Genomic DNA, 26,663 nt, shown 5'->3' with positions numbered 1-26,663 from the left:
GTACCATGGAGGTTCAGACTCATATATCTTTTTCCTCCATTACCGCTTCTCCCTCGTGTGGTGGCTCACATCAAGCAGGAGTGAGCATCAGTGATTCTGATTACTCCATCGTGGCTGTGAAGGATGTGGTTTGCGGATCTGGTGGGGATGTCCTCATCTCCTCAGTAGAGGTTACCTTGTCGCAGAGATATGATGATACAGGGTCCCTTCGTACATCAAAATCTAGATTCTCTGAGGCTGACTGCGTGGAGATTGAACGTTTAATCTTAGCCAAGAGAGGGTTTTCTGAGTGTATTATTTACAATCTGATTCAAGCTCATAAGCCTCGTTGTATCTATCATAAAGTGTGGAGGACATACTTGTACTGGTGTGAGGTGCGTGTCTTTTCATGGCATAAGGTTAAGGTTACCAGAATTTTATCTTTTCTCCAGGATGGACTGGAGAAGGGTCTAGCTGCTAGTTCCCTGAAGGGACAGATATCGGCCCTGTCGGTATTACTGCACATAAGTTTGGCCGAGCTTCCGTATGTGCAGTCCTTTGTTAAGGCTCTGACTAGGATCACACCTGTGTTTAGATCTGGGGCTCCGCCTTGGAGCCTCAATTTTGTTCTTTGTGTTTTACAGCAGACTCGATTTGAGCCTATGCATACTGTTGACAAAATTATTATCTTGGAAGGTTCTTTTTTTTGGCTACTGCCTCTGCACGCAGAGTTTCTGAGATTTCTGCTTTGCAATGGGACCCCCCTTACCTTGTTTTTCATGCCGATAAGGCGGTTTTAGTTACTGTTAGGTTTCCTTTCTAAGCTGGTGTCAGATCGCAACATTAATCAAGAGATTATTGTTCCTTCCTTGTGTCCACATCCTTCTTCGGCGAAGGAGCATCTACTTCACAATCTAGATCTGGTTTGTGCCTTGAAGTTCTACCTTCAGGATACTAAGGAGTTCAGACAATCTTCTTCTCTGTTTGTCATCTATGCGGGTAAACGTAGGGGTCAGAAGGCCACTACATCTTCCCTGTCTTTCTGGTTGAGAAGTGTCATCTATCTAGCTTATGAGATGGTGGGACAATGGATTACGGCTAAATCCACTAGAGCAGTGCGCTACCTGGTCCTCCTTACACACTTTTTCTAAATTTTAACAAGTTTGAAGCAGCTTTCGGGAGAAAAGTTTTGCAGGCTCTGGTGCCCTCAGAATAGTGTCTGCCTCTTTTTAGTTCACTCCTGTTATTCATTCAGTGTCCTCTGGAGCTTGGGTATAGTTTTCCCAACAGTAAGGAATTAAGTCATGGACTCTCCCTGCCTTATGAACATAATTTATGCTTGCCAGATAAATTCCTTTCCTTACTGGCAGGGAGAGTCCACAACCCCGCTCGTAATTTATTTTTGTTGTGTGGCTCCCTTTTTATATTATTTCTTCTGGCACCTTTTATACCCTGATGTGTCTCCTACTTTTTCTTGTTCCCTCGGCAGAATGACTGGGGTGATAGGGGAAGGGGGAGGGATATTTAAGACTTTGGCTGGGGTGTCTTTGCCTCCTCCTGGTGGCCAGGTGTTTTATTCCCAAAAATAAGGAATGAAGTTGTGGGCTCTCCCTGACAGAAAGGAAAGGAATTTATCTGGTTAGCATAAATTATGTTTTTAAACAACTTTCCAATTTACTTCTATTATCAAATGTGCTTCATTCTCTTGTTATCCTTTGTGGAAGGAGCAACATTGCACTACTGGCAGCTAGCTAAACACATCTAGTTAGCTAATCACAAGAGACAAATGTGTGCAGTCACCAATCAGCAACTAGCTCCCACTAGTGTAGGATATGAGCGTATTCCTTTTCAACAAGGGATACCAAAAGAATGAAACACATTTGAAAATAGCGCATTTAAACGTGCCTTAAAATGACATGTTCTATTTGAATCATGCAAGTTTAATTTTGACTTTCATATCCCTTTAACTTCTGAAAATGAGTTAAATTTATAATGAAATTGTTCATCCTGTGCCACTCCAGATGAGGATATAGCTGGTCAGCAAATGAGAACCAGACATGTGTATGTTCCAATCACTGGGTATATTCTCATCTGGGGCAGATTAAGGGGGTCTTCCGGTTGTAACATTTTGTGGTTAACCCTTTTGAAAGTGTTTAATACACAGCAAAAAGGAACTTTTTTTTAAAAAATAAAATGATCTCAGAAATGTCCATTTAAATTGCCCCGGGTTTTAGAATCTGTTGGAGCACAAGTCGGCTAACTATTGGTCTGTTGTTGGTTCTAGAGAACTAGAGATTCTCATTGTGAATCCGAAAGAGACCACAGGGGTTATACAATGGGAGAGCATTGTCTGGTTAATAATGTTATACAGGTACCCACTCATACAGCGGGTTAGGGACCGGAGCCCCGCTGTAAAGTGAAAACCGCCTTAAAGTGAAACAAGGCAGTTTTAGCTTTCTTTTCACTTGCCAGTGTGTTTAAAAACTTGAAAACATGTTTGAACTAACAAATATTAGGTGTACAATAGCGCTAAGTTTAGTTTAACACTCGCACAGCACAGTATTCAATAAATACTGTACCTGTAAAATAGTGACAATGACTGTAGTAAAATTTGTCAGAGTATACCACTGAGACACAGATTGCACTGTAATGATGTAAACAGAGTGAAGTGCGCATAACAAAATGGTGCCAGTCACTTTTCTCGCAATCTCACGAAGATTACAGCACTGTTTTAAAATCTTTGGAGGTTGAACTTCAGCTCCACAAAGCGCTGTATTAGCGAAACGCTGTAAAGTGAGGTATACCTGTATTTGGTTTTGGGGTGGGTTTGGTGAAATGACTCATATATGTGGTCTAAATAATGTGTATCATCGTGCTCTATGCTGAATTTTAAAGGGACATGAAACCCTTTCTTTTCATGATATAGATTATAGAGGGAGCAAACAATTTTCTGATTTACTTCTATTATCAAAATGTCTTCAACTTCTTGGTATCTTATGTTGAAAAGCAGGGAGGTGACCTCAGGAGTGTCCCTGTGTTTGGAGCACAATAAGGCAACACTATTTCCTGCCATGTAGTGCTCCAGACTCCCTAGGTATCCCTTCAACAAAGAATAGAGTGGGAACAAAGCAAATTTGATAATAGAAATAAAGTGGATTTTTTTTTTTTTTAAATTGTATGCTGAATCCCAAAAGAACATTTTTAGGTTTCATATCCCTTTAATCTTTCAGAATCAGGGAGAGCTTGGACCCAGGCGGCACAATGTCCTCAGCTGGTCCTGATTTAGATTACAGGATTGCTTTAATTATAGTGTATAACGTTTTCCAAGAAACATCTTAAAGGGACAGTCTAGTCATCTTAAAGTCTTACTTTAGATTAAGCTGCAAATATTATCCTGCACCCCATTCTGTATCATGCAGCAGTAACAGTAAAAAAAGTTATTTTAAAATGACTATTGTTTCTGGTCACTTTGAAATGGCTGCCAAGCTCCGCCCACTGATGACATCACAATCTGGGCTGCATTAAAGACTTGTTACTTGTTACAAAATACTCACTAATTGGATTCAACAGACTGTCAATGCTATTCAGCAGAGTGCCTAGATGCAGCCCAGATCATGATGTCATCAGTGGGTGGAGCTTGGCAGCCATGCTACAGAAAAGGGTCCAGGAGGCTATTTGCAGCTTAATCTAAAATAAGATTGTAAGATGACTGAGGTGTAGACTGTCCCTTTAGCTAAAAAAAAATGAACGAAGTTATACAATGAAATCTAAATAAAACAACTTGAATTTGTGAAGAAAAAGGCATATTTGAGTGGGTTATTTGCTAAAATGTTATTGTACACACTAGTTTTGTAACAGATGTCCCATTGAAATATGATCCTTCAGAATGTCTAACACCCGGTTTCTATTTCTTCCTCTTTTAGGTCCGGCAACCAAGAAAAAATACGTCAGCTACAACAACCTGGTGATATAAGCCACCTCCTTGCTAGAGGTGATAGGCGCAGCGACATTTTCACTCCTGCGTTGTGTGGTGCGGCTTGCTCCCTATCCATCCCGCGCCTCTTCTGCAGCGGCCAATCATGGGAGGAGAGGAGCCGCTGGGACATGACGGTGCTCGGCCCTTGAGGATTGGGTGCAGCTGCTTCATCCAAGCCATCTGAACTGTTCCCAGCTTGTCTCTTGGGAGCCAGGGCTAAGGGAATGAGCGCCAAGCCCCGTGTGAAAAGAGTCTTTAAGCGGAAGTTACCAGGGCTCTTCCGTGTCTCTCGGGACCATCAGACTCAGACCTTTCTGTACAGTTTCTGAGGAACTTTTTTACATACAACCTTCCCTGTTTTTCTCCATGACCCACTTAACTTTCATTATGTGGGGATTCCATACCCATCTGACCAGCTCCCAGGAGCTGCACATTTCTTGTACAACCAAATCATTTCTTTGGCTGCTGCTTAATACTACCCAATTGTTTTACTCTCATTTGACTCTTTCTTCTTCTTTTCTTGTCTACTTTCTTATTTCTTTTCCTCATTCATAAAAACAAGGTTTTTATAAAGACCAAAAACTGTGTGTGCGACAAGGATCAAGCCTGAGTGTGTTTGGCTGGCCGGATCCAGTAAGTGATTGGCTAGCAAGATCTGGTCCATGACTGGTTAGTGCCCTGAAGGGTCTTGTGTCTTCGAATGCATGTTCTATCTTTGCATTATTTCTTTATTTATGTCGGAGGATTCTGCTGTTTGTGTTTGGTTTAACTTCATTTGCCCGTGACAAGGGTCTCATTGACAGGGCTTGGGGTGAGGCAGCCATCTTTTACACTCACTTCAACTGATCTGTTTGAGCCCAGTCTATGACGGCCACTCTGTGGACTCAGATGTGACAAAAAAGCATGTGTGTTTTCTACTGTTTGTAATGAGTAATTTCTGCTTACGTGCCAACCCCGTGAGACAGCCCTTCCCCCACCTGCCCTGTGATATTGTCAGAGAATGTATCAATAAAGATTTGAATTATCTTTTCTATTGAGAGTGAGTGCACTGTGTGGATTTATGTTCTGTGTAAATATTGGTGTCTCATTGCATAAAGGTATTAAGATGTTTCTGTTCTACAATGATGGAAAAACAGAAATACTGTGAATTAAAGGGGGAGTATACTGTTAATTGGTATTTCCAATTACTTATTATACCAGCTGCAGAGTATAAAATATATTTCAAATTGTTCATTTAGGCTTATTTTTGTATATTAAATAGCTGGTTTTGCTTATTGAAACCACTTCCCATTAAAATGGGCTGAGTTTGCAGAGATCTGACCTCCTTGTTTTATTTATGCACAAATGCTTGGTTTATCTTTTCTCTCTCTATATAAACATTAGCAGGAAATACCTATCAGCCAATGAGCATTAGCAGAAAAGACCAATCAGCCAATGAGCATTAGAAGGAAGTATCCATAACCCCATGAGCATTAGCAGGAAGAATCCAGAAACCCATGAGCATTAGCAGGAAGTACCTGTAAGCCAATGAGATGAGCATTAGCAGGAAGTACCTGTCAGCCAATGATAATTAGCAGGAATTGTACATTTGATACCGCTACCTAAGTTCTAAATTAAATTTAGACAACTTTTACCTCATTTTTTTTTTTTAGGCAAATAAAAAGCTCCATGAATAAATGCAGGGCTGTCATATGGATAACAGAAAGTTTTGAGTACAGTGTCCCTTTAAGTATGTTTATCAAAGTAAGATTATATGAGCTCTGAATCTGTGCATTGTACAGAAATTAAAAATACATTCTAGGCTAGTGATGGGGAACCTTGGCACTCCTGATGTTTCAGAACTACATTTCCCATATACTCTAAAGTCCAGTCGAGCATCATGGGAAATGTAGTTCTGAAACATCTGGAGTGCCAAGGTTCGCACATCACAGTTATAGGCTATGCACTCAAATTGGGTAAAAAAAAAAAGGAACTCTACGGCTGCCACACAGAGCTGCAGTTCAGCGTCTTCCTCGGCAGCCAAGCTGTTAACATTGTGGCAATAAAGGGACTTGAAATGCAATTTATTTTTTTGAGTGATTAAGAAGACAGAGCATACAATTTTAAAAAGCTAACAATGTACTTCTGTTATGAAATTTGCTTTGTTCTCATGTTATTCTTTGTTGATACCTAGGTAGGTAGAGTGCACATGTCTGTAGAACTGCATGGCAGGAAAAAAAGTGCTGCCATCTAGTGCTCTTGCAAATGTATAACATTTTTGCAAAACTACTGCAATGTAGAGCTGCAGACACGTGCACGCTCATGAGCTTACATCCTGCTTTTTAACAAAGGATGCCAAGAGAATGAAGATAATTAGATATAAGAAGTAAATTAGAAACTTTAAAATCTATCTGGATCATGAAGAATTTTTTAGTTATTTTTGTCCCTTTAAAAGTATTCTTCATCCCTTTAAAACATCCGAGTTGGCAGCTGATCCAGTGAATAATTTATAAAGACATTTAGAACAATTTAGGTAATTTACATTCTCCTAACCTTTCTGTGAATCTACCTCAATGTTTTCAACCTGTCATATAAACAGAAGCATTTCTACTTTACACTGAGCGTCAGCGTGACGTTGCTGAAACATAGAAAATTATTTTTTACTGTATGACAGAATCAGAGGCAGATAGTTCACCATCTTAAAGTCTAACAGACAGGCTCCACTTGTCACAAGAATATTATGTAATGGGACATAATAGTAAAAAGTATACTTTTATTGTTTAGCTCAGCAACCTTGGCATCCCAGATGTTTAGGAACTACATTTCCCATGATGCGCACCCAGCCTAAAGAGTATCTGAGCATCATAGGAAATGTAGTTCCAAAACATCTGGGGTGCTAAGGTTGCTGACCCCTGGACTATGCAATTTTAAGAGATTTTTTAGGAGCAGGAATGCACTAGTAGGATCTAGCTGGTGAGTACACACATATCCCTTTTGTCATTGGTTCACCAGATGTGTCCAGTTCTTGAGCTGACTTTAACTATGCATTTAACCCATTTGCTCTAACATATCAGATCATTTTTCCTTCAAATAATGTTTTAAAATGTTATAATTTAAATTTCACTAAATGAGCTTTGAGAAGAAAACATTCATATTTACAAATTTTATTCAATTTAAGTTAATTGAATAATACAATCTTTGGGGAATATATGTCAATGTGTTATTTTTATTTTTGGAACATTTAGGGAAAAAAGTTTAGTTAAAGGGAAATTAAGCAACACATTTTTATTTTGTAAACAAAATTAGTTAAAGTGACAGGAGACCCCAAAATTATCTTTCATTATTTGGCTAGAACATACAATTTTAAACAACTTTCCAATTTACTTCTATTATCAAATTTGCTTCATTCTCTTGTTATCATTTGCTGAAGGAACAACATTGCACTACTGTCAGCTAGCTGAACACATCCAGTTAGCCAATCACAAGAGACAAATGTGTGCAACCAATCAGCAGTTAGCTTACACTAGTGTAGGATATGTGCGTATTCTTTTTCAACAAGGGGTACCAAGAGAACGAAGCACATTTGAAAATAGAAGTGAATTTAAAAGTGTCTTAAAATGGTTGCTCTATCTGAATCAGGCAAGTTTTATTCTGGCTTTCCTATCCCTTTACACGTGTTCAAAATATTTGTTTGCAAAAAAGGATAAAGTTGTTTCTTTAACTGTAAGTGTATATCTAGGTAGAACTGGTCTGTATGATACGTTGAATGACACACCCACAGCTCTATTGGTGGATAAACCTCACAAGCAAAATAACAAGACATTTTTATTCAGCACAAAAACTACTACTTTTCAGAAATAATACAGAAAAAAATAAATATTAAAATTCCCGTTTTATAAACCATGTATTCAATTGTTTTTACTTTGTTTCATCTACAACAAGACATTTAAAAAAAAAGTATCTCTTTTTAAAGGGATAGCTCAATGCTAGATAAACCAATGTTTCATGCCAGACTTTTGAGGGTGTGTCCTTCATTACCAATAAGGCTGTGGAAGCTGTCCCTGGCAGCCAATGAAAATTATTAACTCTGTATCAGTTCTACATAAACTTGCATTTCTTCCTAGTTTCATCTTACATTTAAAGGGTCATTAAACACTAAATAAATGCTATATAGAATGATGCATTCAAAGAAAAGACAAATCTAAGGGGTATATTTATTATAGTGCGAGCTGACATGATACGATGTAGTGTATCATGTCCGCTGCACATCGACAAATGCAGCATACACTGTCGGCATTTATCATCGCACCAGCAGTTTTTGTGATCTGCTGGTGCAATGCCGCCCCCTGCAGATTTGCTGCCAATCAGCCGCTAGCAGGGGGTGTCAATCAACCCAATCGTATTCGATCGGGTTGTTTTCTGTCCGCCGCCTCAGAGTAGGAGGACAAGTTATGGAGCAGCAGTCTTTAGACCGCTGCTTCATAACTGCTGTTTCCGGCGAGCTTGAAGGCTCGCTCAGAAACAAGGAGCTGAAAACATAACAATTTCAGAATGTAATTACAGGAAAAAGGGACAAAATAAATAATGAGTATATTGTAGATGTGTGTATATGTATATATATATATATATATATATATATACACTCACAAATTATCTTTTTAGATTACCATCTCAAGGTGTTTAATGTCTCTTTAAATAGATAGTATAAACCTTTTATTACACAAAAATGTTAATGTTAATCATTGATGCTCTTTCATAAACTTGGTAGAGAATTTGTATTACACTGTTATTTTAACAAGGTCTAAAAGAAATAGGAATGGCGTAATGTTAGTTATTTCGAGAACTAGCTGACTCCAAGGTAAGTGCACTAAAATACTTACCACAACAGTACATTTAACCAGAGAGAGTTTTTTGTTTGTTTGTTTTTTTTTTTTTTTATCATTTGAATGATGCTCAATAAAAAAAATGTTTTTCATACGTTCACAAAGTTGTAGGTGTAATTATAACACCTTGCAATAACTAGATTATACTATGCAAATGTCAATGTTTTTGGAATGCATTAACACCTTGTTTGCTGCAAATGGTTTTCAATAGCCAAAGTCCAACCACAACTTGCCTTATTTGGAAGAGCCAATCTCCAAAAACAAAATATCCATTGTTTTGATGTTCCTTATCAGATCAGTCCTACTCAGACCAATTAAAGGGACAGTCTAGTATAAATTAAACTTTCATTATTCAAATAGGACATTTAATTTTAATCAACTTTCCAATTTACTTTTATCATCAAATTAGTTTTTTTCTCTTGGTATTCTTAGTTTAAACTAAACATAGGTAGGCTCATATGCTAATTTCTAAGCCTTTGAGGGCTGCCTCTTATCACATGCTTTTTAAATCTCTTTTCAATACAAAGAGACAGAAAGTACACGTGGGCCATATAGATAACACTGTGTTCAGGCACAGGGGGTTATTTAAGATCTAGCAGTTAAGATCAATGCTAAATTTAAGACAATAGATAATAAACAGTCACAGTCATGTGATCAGGATGTGATCAGGAGGCTGGAAGAAGGTTCCTAGATACAAGGTAATCACAGAGGTAAAAGTATTAATATAACAGTATTGGTTATGCAAAACTGGGGAATGGGTAATAAAGGGATTATCTATCTATTAAAACAATAACAATTCTATGGTAGACTGCCACTTTAAGGCAGAATTAGGCTTGTGAAGCCAGGAGTGTGCACATCTAATTCTAAGAATTTGAAAACCCTCCATTGTCAGAGTTAAATTATAGGGGGAAAAATGGCCTTACAAAGTAGTGAATATTTTATATTACAATTAAAAAGTGTTTACTGTCCTGTTAAAGGGACATAAAACCCAAACTATTTTCCTTCATGATTCAGGTAGAACATACAATTTTAACCCCTTAAGGACCAGCAACGTACCCTGTATGTCACTGGCCTTTTTTTGGGACTTGATTGTTTTATAGCGCGGTCTTGCCACCAGCGTTGAGACTGCTCTATTCCACAAAGCCTGCTGGAGCGAGGGCATTAATAGCGTGTTCTTGCTAGACTTGTGCTATTGTGTCCTGAAAAAACCCTTAACGACCAGTGACATACAGGGTACATTGTGGTCATTAAGGGGTTAAGCAACAAATTTTCTTTGTTTTCTTGTTATCCTTTTGTTGAAAAGCAGTAAGGTAAGTTCAGGAGTGTGCACGTGTCTGCGGCACTTTATGACAGCTGTTTTGCAAGAATATTATACATTAGCAAGAGCACCAGATGGCAGCACTATTTCCTGTCACGTAGTGCACCAGACGTGTGCACTCTACCTATCTAAATATCTCTTCAATAACATGAAAACAAAGCAAAGTTGATATTAGAAGTAAATTGGAAACTTTTTTAAAATTGTATTCTGTGTCTGAATCATGAAAGAACATTTTTAGGTTTCATGCCCCTTTAAGACTTAAAAAAAACAAAGTTAAAGGGATAATCTAGGATAGCGCTGCGGAACCTGTTGGCGCTCTACAACTACCTGATAAATAAATAATAAAAATTAAACTTTCATGATTCAGATAGAGCAACAATTTTAAGCAACTTTCTAATTTACTCCTATTATCACATTTTTCTTTGTTCCCTTGGTATCTTTATTTGAAAAAGCAGGAAAATGTTTAGTAGCCGGTCCATTTTTGGTTTAGTACTTGGGTAACGCTTGCTGATTGTTGTCTATATGTAGCCACCAATCAGCAAGTGCTACCCAGGTGCTGATCCACAAATGGGCCGGAGAAATAAAAAAACACTAAACACTTTTGTGCACGCAAAAAAATAGTCATATAATAATTAAACGTGTTTGTGAATAAATAATTGTTTTATACCAACTATTTTTGCCCTTTTTATTACATATCTTGCACATAGTTAAAGGGACACTGAACTCAAATTTTTTATTTCGTGATTCAGATAGAGGATGAAATTTTAAGCAACTTTCTAATTTACTCCTATTATCAATAAATGTTTCTTTATTCTCTTGGTATCTTTATTTGAAATGCAAGAATGTAAGTTTAGATGCCGGCCCATTTTTGGTGAACAACCTGGGTTGTCCTTGCTGATTGGTGGATAAATTCATCCACCAATAAAAAAAGTGCTGTCCAGAGGTCTGAAACAAGAAAAAAGCTTAGATGCCTTCTTTTTCAAATAAAGATAGCAAGAGAATGAAGAAAATTTGATAATAGGAGTAAATTAGAAAGTTGCTTAAAATTGCATTCTCTATCTGAATCACGAAAGAAAAAATTTGGGTTCAGTGTCCCTTTAATCGTATTGAGATTAACCATATGTAATATATAAATATTTTTCTCTTAAATGCACATTACATTCACTTTTTTATATATACATATATACATAGTTTCTATCTAAAATTAAAGGGACAGTCAACACCAGAATTTTTGTTGTTTTAATAGATAAATAATCCCTTTATTACCCATTCCCCAGTTTTGCATAACCAACAGTTATATAAATACACTTTTTACCTCTGTGATTACCTTGTATCTAAGCATCTTCTGACAGCCCCCTGATCACATGACATTTTTTTGTATTATCTATTGTCTTTCATTTTAGCCAATTAGTGCAGTGTCTGCTACAAGCCATGGCGTGATCACAATGTTATCTATATGGTTTACCTAAACTAGCTCTCTCCTGTTGTTAAAAGCACATAAAAAAAGCATGTGATTAGAGACGTCCTTCAAAGGCTTAGAAATTATCATATGAGCCTTCCTAGGTTTAGCTTTCAACTAAGAATACCAAGAGAACAAAGCAAAATTGGTGATAAAAGTAAATTGGAAAGTTGTTTAAAATTGCATGCCCTATCTGAACCATGAAAGTTTTTTTGGGACTTGACTGTCCGTTTAAGCACTGTACTGCACAATAATTGTCCTAAAGCGCTCTAGGAACATAAGTTTTATAAAAGCTCCCTGACTCAGTATTGTTTTCCAGTTACGAACAGATATTGTGCATTGGTTCTGCAAACACTGTGTAGTATGTTGTAGGGACGATTTCACAGACTCCATTTCCAATGTGTAAATTACAGAAAAAAATCAAGCACTATAAACAATAAAAGCACATTACATATTTTTAATATGTATGATTATGCTTTTAGTTTTTTTTGGGGGGGGGGATTTATTTTAATTTTAAAGGGATAGTCAAGTCCAAAATAAACTTTTCAAACTAAACTTTCATTCAAATAGGGCTTGTAATTTTAAACAACTTTCCAATTTACATTTATCACCAATTTTGCTTTGTTCTCTTGGTATTCTTAGTTGAAAGCTAAACCTAGGAGGTTTATATGCAAATGTCTTAGACCTTGAAGGCCACCTCTTACCTAAATGCATTTTGGCAGTTTTTCACCACTAGAGGGCATTAGTTCAAGTGTGACATATAGATAACACTGTGCTCACGCATGTGGAGTTGCCTAGGAGTCAGCACTGATTGGCTAAAATACAAGTCTGTCAAAAGAACTTAGATACAAGGTATTCACCGAGGTAAAAAGTGTATTTCTATAACATTGTTGGTTATGCGAAACTGGGGAATGGGTAATGAAGGGATTATCTAGCATGTTAAACAACAAATATTCTGGTGTTGACTGTCCCTTTAAGAAAGATATTTGTAATGTCATAATTGTTACAATTTTCTGTCCTACATTTTCTAGAAGAGTGCTTCCATCTGTGTGCCCAGATGGGTCATTATTCTCTATTGTTAGATGATAATTGAATAGATGGTTTTATGTTTTTGGCAATAGAGGAGTATAGATTTATCTACTGGACAATGGATACTGAGTAGTTGCAGGTGAAAATGATGACAATTTCTCAGGTTATGAGCAATGCTTTCCAAGTCATAATCAGATACTTGAGTTAAAGATCTATATAGGGTTGCAAAGGTCTGTATACAAGTATGAAAAAGAGTTTCTGTTGATCTTAAAAGGATTTTACCTGTTGCAACCAACATATATTTGTATGTGCAGCGTTCTATAACCAATCCTGCTGATTTACTAGGCAAGATTCCCGCATACCAGAACATAATCCTTTACCTCAGAGAGGCCATGTGGGCAATTAAATATTAACAGACGGCCATCCTCGTTATTACAATCTAATTAGTCCAGCAAACATTGAGATGAGTAAGAGTTAAGCTTCCAAAATTTACTCCAGGGATAAAGATTTCGGAATTAATGAAAAATGAAGAGGTCTCACGGATCACTAAAAAACCATCATGGCCTCTGATGTTTGGAATGGGTGTATGTAAAGAGGCCGCAGCACTGAGAAATATAGGGCTTCAGCTTGTAAATATCACAGGAGCGAGACACAGAGACAGATGTCAACTAAAGAAATCATGAGTGAAATTATTTTGTATAATTAACAAATATTTGGGGATTTCTGAAATTAATCATTTAGAATATTCATGGTGCTGATACTGTAGTTTCCACCCATTCATCTATTTTTCATGTTTCTTTATACTGCAGCAAATCTGCCCACAGTCTGTGTGTGTGGGAGTTGAGGCTTCCTGTGCCGGTGTGACTCATAGGACAATACTAGGCATACATACGTAGCACATATATAAGTGGGATTGCCATGCTTTCCTGGACACTCATGACTTATACATGCTGCAGGGTGTGCAAAGAGGAACCTGAATAGTGCAGTTCAGTGTCACAATTTGTGTTTTCAGGGCTGAAATTCATGTTACCGCCTGCACTCCCTGCAGCATGTATAACTCATAAGTGTCCAGGAAAACATGGCTGAGGTGGCAACCCTATATACAAGGCAGGGGTTTTCCTTTAGACCTACACTAGAAATTGCAGAATATGGGAGAGATTTTTTTTTTATTTTGCCTAATTTTAAAGGGACAGTGAAGTCATAATTAAACTGGCATGATTAAGATAGAACATGCAATTTTATTCACCTTTCCAATCTTCTTCTGTTATGAAACTTGCTTTATTCTTTTGTTATCCTCTGTTGAAGTGTCAGCTTAGGTGGGCTTGCAGGAAACCCTATGGGTGCATCTAGGTTTGATCTTCAACAAAAGATAACATGAAAACAAAGCGCATTTGATAATATCAGTATATTGGAGCAACCTGAAGAGGGGGCTGTAGAGTGTAATAGCTTCAGATACTCTATGGTAAGACTCAATGGTAAACTAAACTAGTGCTGGAAGCCCTTAGAAAACAAACTGTAATTGCAGCTGTTTTTGGATTAGAGAGAGTCTGTGCAGTTACAGTAAGTGAAGACCGAGATGTGATTGTCACCTGTTGTTACTCAGCACAACCTGCTCCAACTTAAGCTCCCTCTACAGGTTGTTTGTATAAATGGTTTTGCTGCCTAATAGACTCAAGGCACCTGCATATTCCCCAGCCTACCTCAGTATGCATTTGTGGAAAAAGGCCAAGTTTCAAATATGGAAACCAAGATAAAGGGTAATATTACTGATACCTGCCTAATGTGTGTCATAAGTGTATGTTACAAAGCCCATATTAAAGGGACATTAAACCCTACATTTTGCTTTCATGATTCAGATAGAGAATACAATTTGAAACAACATTCCAATTTACTTTTATTATCTAATTTGCATCATTCTTTAGATATTCTTTATTAAAGAAATAGCAATGCACATGGATGAGCCAATCAGCAAGGTAAATGCATTTAATGGGCCATTAAAGTGGGGCAATAATTTGACCCAGCAACATACAGTACTGCTCAAAAGCCACTGCTGATTGGGTTACTGTTAGGTGTCCCCCCAGGGGGGTAAGTGTCAGGTCAGGCCGAAGCCACGGGGACAGTGTACCACCTGAGGCATATGTAGATTATCTGATAAGGGCCCCTTAGAATGACTCAGACCACGCAGCATTATGATCGAAAGCCAATTCTGTTTATTGCACAGTGCAAGCCTTTCTTATAGTGACATACAGGGTTAAGGGGATAACACGTTAGGACCGCGTCATCTTACACAGTTATACAGAGCAAAATACAAGGAAAAGCTGGAATATGAGTTTCTCATAACAATACTTACAGAGTCATAATAAACTACCATCTGCGGAGACAACAAGGTTTCTGAACCATCTTGTTTACATTATCTTATTCTATCTTATTCTGGGCGTAGGGCCAGGGTACATTGACAAGGCCGAAAAGCTAAGGAAACTATCATAACATGCACATAGTTCTCACTACATAATAACCCAGTATAATAAAGTTTACTCATTACAAAATGGCTACCAGGAACAAGATGGCTGCGAGGAACAAGATGGCTGCCATCAGGTTCATATTACCCCTAACATACCATCCTTTTATTCTAACAGAATAACATAAAAATAGACTGGCATAGAAAGTTAGTAAAGCCTTATATTATGGTAACAGAACTCTGTGAGAATACTAAAGAGAAAAATATTCCTATGTCGTGATATACTCTTATAGGCTAATTGTCACTGCATGTAGGTACAGTCCCTCCAATACATTCCATCTATCTTCCAGCCTTCCCAAAACTACCGGCCCACCGGCACAGAGACCCAACCAGCCCCCCATCTACCCCCAAACAACGCTGCATCTTCTATCTCTCCACCTGCATTGCTAGCACCCCCCCAATATGTCCAACAGTTCCTTTTCCACAGTAAAGCATGACATAGCAACAGCACAACTGTCTCTAGGTGGCCTCTGAATACTTTAAGAACAGTCTTTGTCCATTTGAGAGCGCTGCACCTTGACACTTTGCTATAATACAGTTCTTCAACAGTTCATTTGCAGTAGGGGTGCTTATCCACGGTTCTTCCGCAGGGAGATACTGGAAATCTGATGGTTTGTTCATGGGGTAGACAAGGCAACCAGTGGATACCCATGGCAAGCAAACACTCGAGTCACAGGGAGTCTAGGAAGCAAACAGAAACAGTACAGGATGAGTACACACCGCAATACAATCACAATTATGTCCAAATAAAACGTCACTTTCATCCTATGTCATTTAAAATCAAACAAAACATTGTTGATATATAATACAAACTAAATACATTGAAATTTCTCAGAGAATAATTTACAACTTCTCTATACACTTTTAAATGATACTTCTTGAATACTATGCAAGTGAAAACCTGTCAGACTTTATCAAGGGCCTGAATGGTTATGCTAAAACTTATGCTAAGGCCTGCCCTGTAGTAAGAATGGAAAAAAGAAAACAGTCAATGAAAATAAATGAATTTCTTTACACTGTCACTTTGAACTTTTAAAAATAAAAGAACCTTGTGTTGCTTTATTCTGGATGGCTGCTATCTATAATGTTTATAATTCTCCAACCTAAATTCTCTCACACTCCTGTATGAGGAAAGCATACAAACAGAACATCATTTAAAACTACAAGTTCTTTTAAAGGTAAACACAACTTTATGGTAAGAATTACTCTGTTTGACAAACATCAGGAATGACCAAATTCACTTTGCAGATACCATACTAATTAATAAAAGGGAAAAATACATTTGCTTTCATAAACTATATTTATGCTATTCCCTGAACAAACATTTCTCTGTATATTTACTATAAACTTCTAGCTTAGACGTGTCCTCCTTATGTTCTAAAGGGTGAAGGGTCTAAAATATTATGATATATTGCAACATTTTCCTTAAACATATTTTTATACTCAGTGGGCCATTCAATAGGGTACAATACTGCGAAGTTCACAGTTACATTTATCTAAAGGGTTACTTTGTTAAGCACATAAACTACAATGTGCACTAATACCAATGAAGCATATGATGTCTTATACCCAATATGATCAATAAAAATAAAACAAATACAAGAGAATACAAAACAAGCAATATAAGGAATTGAGTTAAAACAATACTCCCCTAATTTAATTGGTTGACCCTGTAACAGCATAACAGGACCTCCATATTGAGCGGTAAGGCACAGTCCAGAGAAGGATAGTCTTTATGTCCTGAAGACACACATCAGAGGAAAAAGTCATGGATTACCCAGAGTCCAGTTCTGGGGCTGGTACCAGCATGCAAAGCAAAGAATGGATCCAAAGATAGTTCAGCAACTTTTTTTACTGCAGTATGGTGGTTAAAACAAGCTTGACAAAAGGTCTTTCATTTTCTTCTTTTCTTTCTTTAAAGGTTTACTTGCTTTCAATCTTTAATCTTTTGAAGAGTGCACTTATGGAATTTTGCCTGTACAGATTTGACCTAAATATGGAAACTCAAAAATAATTCAGTTAGTGTGTTTCAATCTCTGAATACAGCATACTCTCATCCTGCAAATACAAATATAGTGTTAAGAACCAAATAGGAAAATAAAACATTTCTCCTGTTAAGTGTAGTCAGTCCACGGGTCATCCATTACTTATGGGATTTTATCTCCTCCCTAACAGGAAGTGCAAGAGGATCACCCAAGCAGAGCTGCTATATAGCTCCTCCCCTCTACGTCATACCCAGTCATTCTCTTGCACCTAACTAATAGATAGGACGTGTGAGAGGACTGTGGTGTGTTAAACTTAGTTTTTATTTCTTCAATCAAAAGTTTGTTATTTTAAACGGCACCGGAGTGTGTTGTTTCTTCTCAGGCAGCATTAGAAGAAGAATCTACCTGAGTTTGTCTATGATCTTAGCGGTCGTAACTAAGATCCACTTGCTGTTCTCGGCCATTCTGAGGAGTGAGGTAACTTCAGAACAGGGGATAGCAGGCAGGACCCACCTGCAAGGAGGTATGTTGCAGTATATTATTTTCTAAGGAATGGAATTGACTGAGAAAATACTGCTAATACCGATGTAATGTAAGTGCAGCCTTAAATGCAGTAGTAGCGACTGGTATCAGGCTGATATGTATGTATGTATACTCTGAGGTATTTCTGGGGAATGGAATTTCACTAACAAAATACTGTCTATATTAAAGTAATATTTGAGCCTGCACTGCAGTGAAAGTGACTAGCAGCAGGCTTATTAATAACATTTCATAATTTTCCTTTTTAAAACGTTTACTGGCATGTTAATCGTTTTTTCTGAGGTACTTGGCGATAAAACTTTATGGGCATGATTTTTTCCACATGGCTGTCGTTTGTTTTCTGAATAAAAACAGTTTACTGAGCTTCCCCACTGTTGTAATATGAGTGGGAGGGGCCTATTTTAGCGCTTTATTGCGCAGTAAAAATTTAGTCACAGTCTTCCTATTTCTTCCTCCATGATCCAGGACGTCTCTACAGAGCTCAGGGGTCTCCAAAGCTAGTTTTGAGGGAGGTAATCACTCACAGCAGACCTGTGACAGTGTGTTTTGACTGTGATAAAAACGTTAATTATTAAATTGTTATCCGTTTTTTGGGTATTAAGGGGTTAATCATCCATTTGCTGGTGTGTGCAATCCTTTGCTAACTTAATACATTTACTGTGAAAAATTGGTTGCTATAACTATTTTGGTTCATTGTTATTTCAACTGTGACAGTTTTTTGTGCTTCTTAAAGGCACAGTAGCGTTTTTTATATTGCTTGTAAATTTATTTAGAAAAGTATTTCCAAGCTTGCTAGTCTCATTGCTAGTCTGTTTAAACATGTCTGACACAGATGAATCTCTTTGTTCACTATGTTTAAAGGCGAATGTGGAGCCCAATAGAAATTTGTGTACTAATTGCATTGATGCTACTTTAAATAAAAGCCAATCTGTACATGTAAAGAAATTATCACCAGACAACGAGGGGGAAGTTATGCCGACTAACTCTCCTCACGTGTCAGTACCTTCGCCTCCCGCTCAGGAGGTGCGTGATATTGTGGCGCCAAGTACATCAGGGCGGCCCATACAAATCACTTTGCAAGGCATGGCTAATGTTATGACTGAAGTACTATCTAAATTGCCAGAATTTTGGGGTAAACGCGATCACTCTGGGGTAAGAACAGAGTGCGCTGATAATAATAGAGCCATGTCTGATACTGCGTCACAATTTGCAGAACATGAGGACGGAGAGCTTCATTCTGTGGGTGACGGATCTGATCCAAGTAAACTGGACTCAGACATTTCAAATTTTAAATTTAAGCTTGAGAACCTCCGTGTATTACTAGGGGAGGTATTAGCGGCTCTGAATGATTGTAACACGGTTGCAATTCCAGAGAAAGTATGTAGGCTGGATAAATATTTTGCGGTACCGGCGTGTACTGACGTTTTTCCTATACCTAAAAGGCTTACAGAAATTGTTAACAAGGAGTGGGATAGACCCGGTGTGCCTTTTTCACCCCCTCCTATATTTAGAAAAATGTTTCCAATAGACGCCACCACACGGGACTTATGGCAGACGGTCCCTAAGGTGGAGGGAGCAGTTTCTACTCTGGCTAAGCGCACCACTATCCCGGTGGAGGATAGCTGTGCTTTTTCAGATCCAATGGATAAAAAGTTAGAGGGTTACCTTAAGAAAATGTTTGTTCAGCAAGGTTTTATATTACAACCCCTTGCATGCATTGCGCCTGTCACGGCTGCGGCAGCATTCTGGTTTGAGTCTCTGGAAGAGACCCTTAGCACAGCTCCATTGGATGAGATTATAAACAAGCTTAAAGTCCTTAAGCTAGCTAATTCATTTATTTCCGATGCCGTAGTACACTTAACTAAACTTACGGCTAAGAACTCCGGATTCGCCATTCAAGCGCGTAGAGCGCTGTGGCTTAAATCCTGGTCAGCTGATGTGACTTCTAAATCTAAATTGCTTAACATTCCTTTCAAAGGGCAGACATTATTCGGGCCCGGTTTGAAAGAAATTATCGCTGACATTACTGGAGGTAAGGGCCATGCCCTGCCTCAAGACAGGGCCAAAACAAGGGCTAAACAGTCTAATTTTCATGCCTTTCGTAACTTCAAGGTAGGAGCAGCATCAACTTCCTCCGCTCCAAGACAGGAAGGAACTGTTGCTCGCTACAGACAGGGCTGGAAACCTAACCAGTCCTGAAACAAGGGCAAGCAGGCCAGAAAACCTGCTGCTGCCCCTAAGACAGCATGAAGTGAGGGCCCCCGATCCGGAAACGGATCTAGTGGGGGGCAGACTTTCTCTCGTCGCCCAGGCTTGGGCAAGAGATGTCAAGGATCCCTGGGCGTTAGAGATCATATCTCAGGGATATCTTCTGGACTTCAAAGCTTCTCCTCCACAAGGGAGATTTCATCTTTCAAGGTTATAAGCAAACCAGATAAAGAAAGAGGCGTTTCTACGCTGTGTACAAGACCTCTTACTAATGGGAGTGATCCACCCAGTTCCGCGGTCGGAACACGGACAAGGGTTTTATTCAAATCTGTTTGTGGTTCCCAAAAAAGAGGGAACTTTCAGACCAATTTTGGACTTAAAGATCCTAAACAAATTCCTAAGAGTTCCATCGTTCAAAATGGAAACTATTCGGACCATCTTACCTATGATCCAAGAGGGTCAGTACATGACCACAGTGGATTTAAAGGATGCCTACCTTCACATACCGATTCACAAGGATCATTACCGGTATCTAAGGTTTGCCTTCCTAAACATTACCAGTTTGTAGCTCTTCCCTTCGGGTTAGCTACGGCTCCAAGAATCTTTACAAAGGTTCTGGGCTCTCTTCTGGCGGTACTAAGACCGCGAGGAATATTGGTAGCTCCGTACCTAGACGACATTCTGATACAAGCGTCAAGTTTCCAAACTGCCAAGTCTCATACAGAGTTAGTTCTGGCATTTCTAAGGTCGCATGGGTGGAAGGTGAACGTAGAAAAGAGTTCTCTATTGCCACTCACAAGAGTTCCCTTCTTAGGGACTCTTATAGATTCTGTAGAAATGAAAATTTACCTGACGGAGGACAGGTTATCAAAACTTCTAAATGCTTGCCATGTCCTTCATTCCATTCAACACCCGTCAGTGGCTCAGTGCATGGAGGTAATCGGCTTAATGGTAGCGGCAATGGACATAGTACCTTTTGCACGCCTGCATCTCAGACCGCTGCAATTGTGCATGCTAAGTCAGTGGAATGGGGATTACTCAGATTTGTCCCCTCTGCTAAATCTGGATCAAGAGACCAGAGATTCTCTTCTATGGTGGCTTTCTCGGCCACATCTGTCCAAGGGGATGCCCTTCCGCAGGCCAGATTGGACGATTGTAACAACAGACGCCAGCCTTCTAGGTTGGGGCGCAGTCTGGAATTCCCTGAAGGCTCAGGGATCATGGACTCAGGAGGAGAGACTCCTTCCAATAAACATTCTGGAATTAAGAGCAGTTTTCAATGCTCTTCTGGCTTGGCCTCAGTTAGCAACTCTGAGGTTCATCAGGTTTCAGTCGGACAACATCACGACTGTGGCTTACATCAACCATCAGGGAGGGACAAGGAGTTCCCTAGCGATGATGAAAGTCTCAAAGATAATTCGCTGGGCAGAGTCTCACTCTTGCCACCTGTCAGCGATCCACATCCCAGGCGTGGAGAACTGGGAGGCGGATTTTCTAAGTCGCCAGACTTTTCATCCGGGGTAGTGGGAACTTCATCCGGAGGTGTTTGCCCAACTGCTTCATCATTGGGGCAAACCAGATCTGGATCTCATGGCGTCTCGCCAGAACGCCAAGCTTCCTTGTTACGGATCCAGGTCCAGGGACCCGGGAGCGGTACTGATAGATGCTCTGACAGCACCTTGGGTCTTCAACATGGCTTATGTGTTTCCACCCTTCCCGATGCTTCCTCGATTGATTGCCAGGATCAAACAGGAGAGAGCATCGATGATTCTAATAGCGCCTGCGTGGCCACGCAGGACCTGGTATGCAGATCTAGTGGACATGTCGTCTTGTCCACCATGGTCTCTGCCTCTGAGACAGGACCTTCTGATTCAGGGTCCTTTCAAACATCCAAATCTAATTTCTCTGAGGCTGACTGCATGGAGATTGAACGCTTGATTCTATCAAAGCGGGGATTCTCGGAGTCAGTAATTGATACCTTAATACAGGCTAGGAAACCTGTTACCAGGAAAATTTACCATAAAATATGGCGTAAATACTTATATTGGTGCGAATCCAAGAGTTACTCATGGAGTAAGGTTAGGATTCCTAGGATATTGTCTTTTCTACAAGAAGGTTTAGAAAAGGGTTTATCTGCTAGTTCGTTAAAGGGACAGATCTCAGCTCTGTCTATCCTTTTACACAAACGTCTGTCAGAAGTTCCAGACGTTCAGGCTTTTTGTCAGGCTTTGGCTAGGATTAAGCCTGTGTTTAAGACTGTTGCTCCGCCGTGGAGCTTAAACTTAGTTCTTAACGTTCTGCAAGGTGTTCCGTTTGAACCCCTTCATTCCATTGATATCAAGCTGTTATCTTGGAAAGTTCTGTTTTTAATGGCTATTTCCTCGGCTCGAAGAGTCTCTGAGTTATCGGCCTTACATTGTGATTCTCCTTATCTGATTTTTCATTCAGACAAGGTAGTTCTGCGTACTAAACCTGGGTTCTTACCTAAGGTAGTCACTAACAAGAATATCAATCAAGAGATTGTTGTTCCATCATTGTGCCCTAACCCTTCTTCAAAGAAGGAACGACTTCTGCACAATCTGGACGTCGTCCGTGCCCTGAAATTTTATTTGCAGGCAACTAAAGATTTTCGTCAAACTTCTTCCCTGTTTGTCGTTTATTCTGGAAAGAGGAGAGGTCAAAAAGCTTCGGCTACCTCTCTCTCTTTCTGGCTTCGTAGCATAATACGTTTAGCCTATGAGACTGCTGGACAGCAGCCTCCTGAAAGGATTACGGCTCATTCTACTAGAGCTGTGGCTTCCACTTGGGCCTTTAAGAATGAGGCCTCTGTTGAACAGATTTGCAAGGCTGCAACTTGGTCTTCACTTCACACTTTTTCAAAATTTTACAAATTTGACACTTTTGCTTCTTCGGAGGCTGTTTTGGGGAGAAAGGTTCTACAGGCAGTGGTTCCTTCCGTGTAAAGATCCTGCCTGTCCCTCCCATCATCCGTGTACTTTTAGCTTTGGTATTGGTATCCCATAAGTAATGGATGACCCGTGGACTGACTACACTTAACAGGAGAAAATATAATTTATGCTTACCTGATAAATTCATTTCTCCTGTAGTGTAGTCAGTCCACGGCCCGCCCTGTTTTTTACGGCAGGTCTAAATTTTAAATTAAACTCCAGTCACCACTGCACCCTATAGTTTTCTCCTTTCTCGTTTGGTTTTCGGTCGAATGACTGGGTATGACGTAGAGGGGAGGAGCTATATAGCAGCTCTGCTTGGGTGATCCTCTTGCACTTCCTGTTAGGGAGGAGATATAATCCCATAAGTAATGGATGACCCGTGGACTGACTACACTACAGGAGAAATGAATTTATCAGGTAAGCATAAATTATATTTTTAGGCATCTGAAATTAACACAGAAAGACAATAAAAAGATCTAATCCACCAGGGAGGGGAAAAAAAGGAGTGGGGTGTGGGTGTACAGGCTACGACCGGGGTGGCCAGCAAGGTAGATGCTTTTCCGTGGCCAGATTCCCAATGAAGGAAAGTTCTAGACAATCCTAGGGACGTAGTGCATCCTGCATAGGGGTAAGACAAGGAAATTTAGTACACAGCTGGTGGTTAGACAATAACATTGTACGAGGAGATTCAAAACGTTTTAGGTTCACCTCCTAAAAACAATCACCCCCATTACATAAAGATATTCATCAATACTCAACAATACTTCCCCCATGTTTGCGTGAAACATCTCATGTGACACGCAAACACAAGATAACAAGAAACTAAACGGCAAATCATGCACTCCACTCATGCAGAGACAATTCTCAATAGCAAGCAAAAATGAAATACACTTCACTATTCACTATGCTGTCCATACACATGCTTCCACACGTAGTCACAAAAGAGAAAAACATAACAAACAAACAGTGAAAACCAATCGTTCTTGTCTTTCACAAAACAAAACATTAGCTGCTGACACAAATTTCAAACAACCACAATTAACTTGGAATGCAACACATATTCTGACATTCACTGGAATGCAACACTCTCAGAACACTACAAACAATTAAAAACATCCACTATGTACAAACACGGCAGATGCACAAGAAACTTCAGTTGCAGATTATACAAATAAAATTGCACTTATTTTGGAACGATCAGATAACCACGGTAGCCACTGTTAAAGGGACATTGTAGGATAAATGAAAATTTCATTATTCAGATAGGACTTTTAATTTTAACCAACCTTCCTAGATTAAACCAAACATAGGTAGGCTCATATGCTAATTTTTAAGCCTTTGAGGACTGCCTCTTATCACAGGCTGTATAAATCTCATCAATACCCCAAGAGACAAAATACACGTTAGCCATATAAATAAAACTGAAACTGTGATCAGATAAATTAGCAAGTTATATAAATGCAGTAGAATCAGATAAAATGTGCATCATTTATTTTAGGGGTGTTTATTTGTAGACACCTTATAGACCACAACTTAGCTGTTAAGCAGCAATCAAAGTCATTGCAATAATAGTGGTAGACTAGTTAATAACCGAATAACTATATATATATTTTAAAGTGTCACTGAAATCACTTCATTAAATAATATCTCATTTATTTATTGAACGCAGGGGGGGATATTTTAAATAACAAAGAGTTATATCTGTGAGATACAGTTTGACAGCCACAGAAATAAAATTATCATTTTTAAGATATATTCTGTGACAGAATATAACATAAATACTTGTTTCTTTGTAGTGAGCAATTTATAGTTATCATTTTTTATAACATAGAACACCAGTGCTGCCGCTTTAAATGTAAAGTGCAAATCGTTCTCTCTGCAACAAAGCCAAACAGAGAAACTTTTTTTTAAAGAAAAGCAAAACATGCACAGTGTTATCATTCTTCTCAAGGATAGTGAGGCAAGCTCAAAGTTTCATTTCTACTTAAAGGAGAAACCTTGTTTCTGCTTAAAAATATAAAATTCACACTAAAACTTGATAAATGCTAATTAGTTTAACCACAACAAAATGATTGGATTTAACGTTGTATATAATTTGATATTCACCATTCTGCAGTTGTCCAGCCAAATATAACAACCGTATATAACACAAAAAATAAGCTTTCTACAAAAGAATACTAATACAATTTCCCCTTTAAATTATTCCCAATGATCCTTATAATAAAAAATGCATACTGACGTTCATTAAATAGCCTAAACAAGCATAAGCAGCATAAGAACGCACTCACAGTGGGATGCAGGCTAGTTAAAGGGACATTTTAAACAAACTAAAAATAATCTTTAATTGAAACTGCTAACACAGTGAAATATACTAGTGTTAGGCTTACAGTAAACCTCATCATCTTTTATGTAAATATTCCCTTAAATTCTCAGATGTTATATCAGTTTGCCTGTATCCCTTTAAATATTTTCACTCCTCTGTTTTTTCTCGGTTTTTTTTCTGTCCGCTAGTCTCACGGATCCCTACACTAAAATTGTAGACAACTTATCACTTCAGTTTGCATTACAGAGAGAATTAAGTTATGCTGCAAAAAGAAATATCTGCTATCTGAACAGCAGATTTAAAATAAATATATACAAAGAAAGGTCTCTTAAAATATATTTAGCAAACTACTAATACAGTGTTATTGCACTGGTCCTTTAAATAAGAAAATGACAATTTTCTATTGCTCCGTCTACGCACTGAGCTCTGATTTTACAGACAAATATAAGATAATGAGATATTCTTATTATCTAAAATTCAACCCATTGCAATCAACTGTGTTTTGAAAGCATAAAACCAGCTACTTCATATATATACAAATAAACTTGCAAATGCAATTTCTCCTATATGTTATACTATGCAGCTTGTATAACAAGTCATGGACAATACATTAATAGCAACACCTTGTTACAGTAAACTGTCCCTTTAAGGACTAACCATTCATCACGCAAATTACATATGTATATCCCAACCATAATTTAGGCTGCTTGTATGATTTACCACACAAATTTCACCTCTGTACTGTAGCATAACCTGCAGATTAATTTACTTGCAACAAAAACGGACGCACTTTTAGATAAATTTTCAACTACAGCCTAAAACTATATCTCATTAGGTGCACTAACTCCGTGCACAGACCTTACAAATACAACATACGTTAACCCATTAATCATACCAGAAACAGTTTCATATTTACCAGAGCGTGACAAAAAATCACACACACCATCGCACTTTCAAAGCCGTTACTTCACTTGCAAAAACAATATCATATCTTTACATGCCGCAAAACAATTATCACTTAAAACTAAAACTGCATATGAATACCACCTACTTAAAACATGCTGGTGACTTTAAAATACAGGTATATAAAATAACATTACAAAATATCTTCTTAAAACGTCTGATTTCCCAGCAGGGAAACAGAAAGAAACAGTTTTACATTTGTACAGCGATACAGACAAGCTCATTTCATCTCGCATACCAGAGATTCACTCCCTTTTTTTCCTTTCTCAGAAAAGCATCTAATTTTAGCGTACGACAGACATATATATATATATATATATATATATAAAAAAAAACACTAGATTAACCTGCCACCAAGTCCAAAATGTATTTTTTTTTTCCGAAACCCCGCAAAATGGCCATTTTTGCACGGCTTGGGACAATCATTTTCAAATAATACATTCTGTTTTTGGTTCAAAGCAAATCTGTTACACGCATACCACAGTGAGAACCTACAGACCATCACACATTATGCATCTCAATATACAAATTTTCCTTACTGCAAGCAAACAA

The 26,663-nt window shown here is 38.4% G+C and overlaps 1 protein-coding gene across 1 annotated transcript in view; it reads left to right on the top strand.

Moving 5' to 3' along the window:
* Positions 1–4,692, top strand: part of GRM7 (glutamate metabotropic receptor 7) — a 759,363-nt gene extending 754,671 nt beyond the window's left edge. The window contains exon 10 of the mRNA XM_053689364.1: positions 3,903–4,692. Coding sequence (XP_053545339.1) covers positions 3,903–3,952 — 50 coding nt within the window. The 3' untranslated portion in view covers positions 3,953–4,692. The remainder of the gene's footprint in view (positions 1–3,902) is intronic.
* Positions 4,693–26,663: the final 21,971 nt, after the last annotated feature.

The sequence above is a fragment of the Bombina bombina genome, chromosome 7, assembly GCF_027579735.1.
Source record: "Bombina bombina isolate aBomBom1 chromosome 7, aBomBom1.pri, whole genome shotgun sequence".
NCBI lineage: Eukaryota > Metazoa > Chordata > Amphibia > Anura > Bombinatoridae > Bombina > Bombina bombina.
The sequence above is the reverse complement of the archived record's forward strand: the minus strand, read 5'-3'. Positions and strand labels throughout refer to the sequence as shown.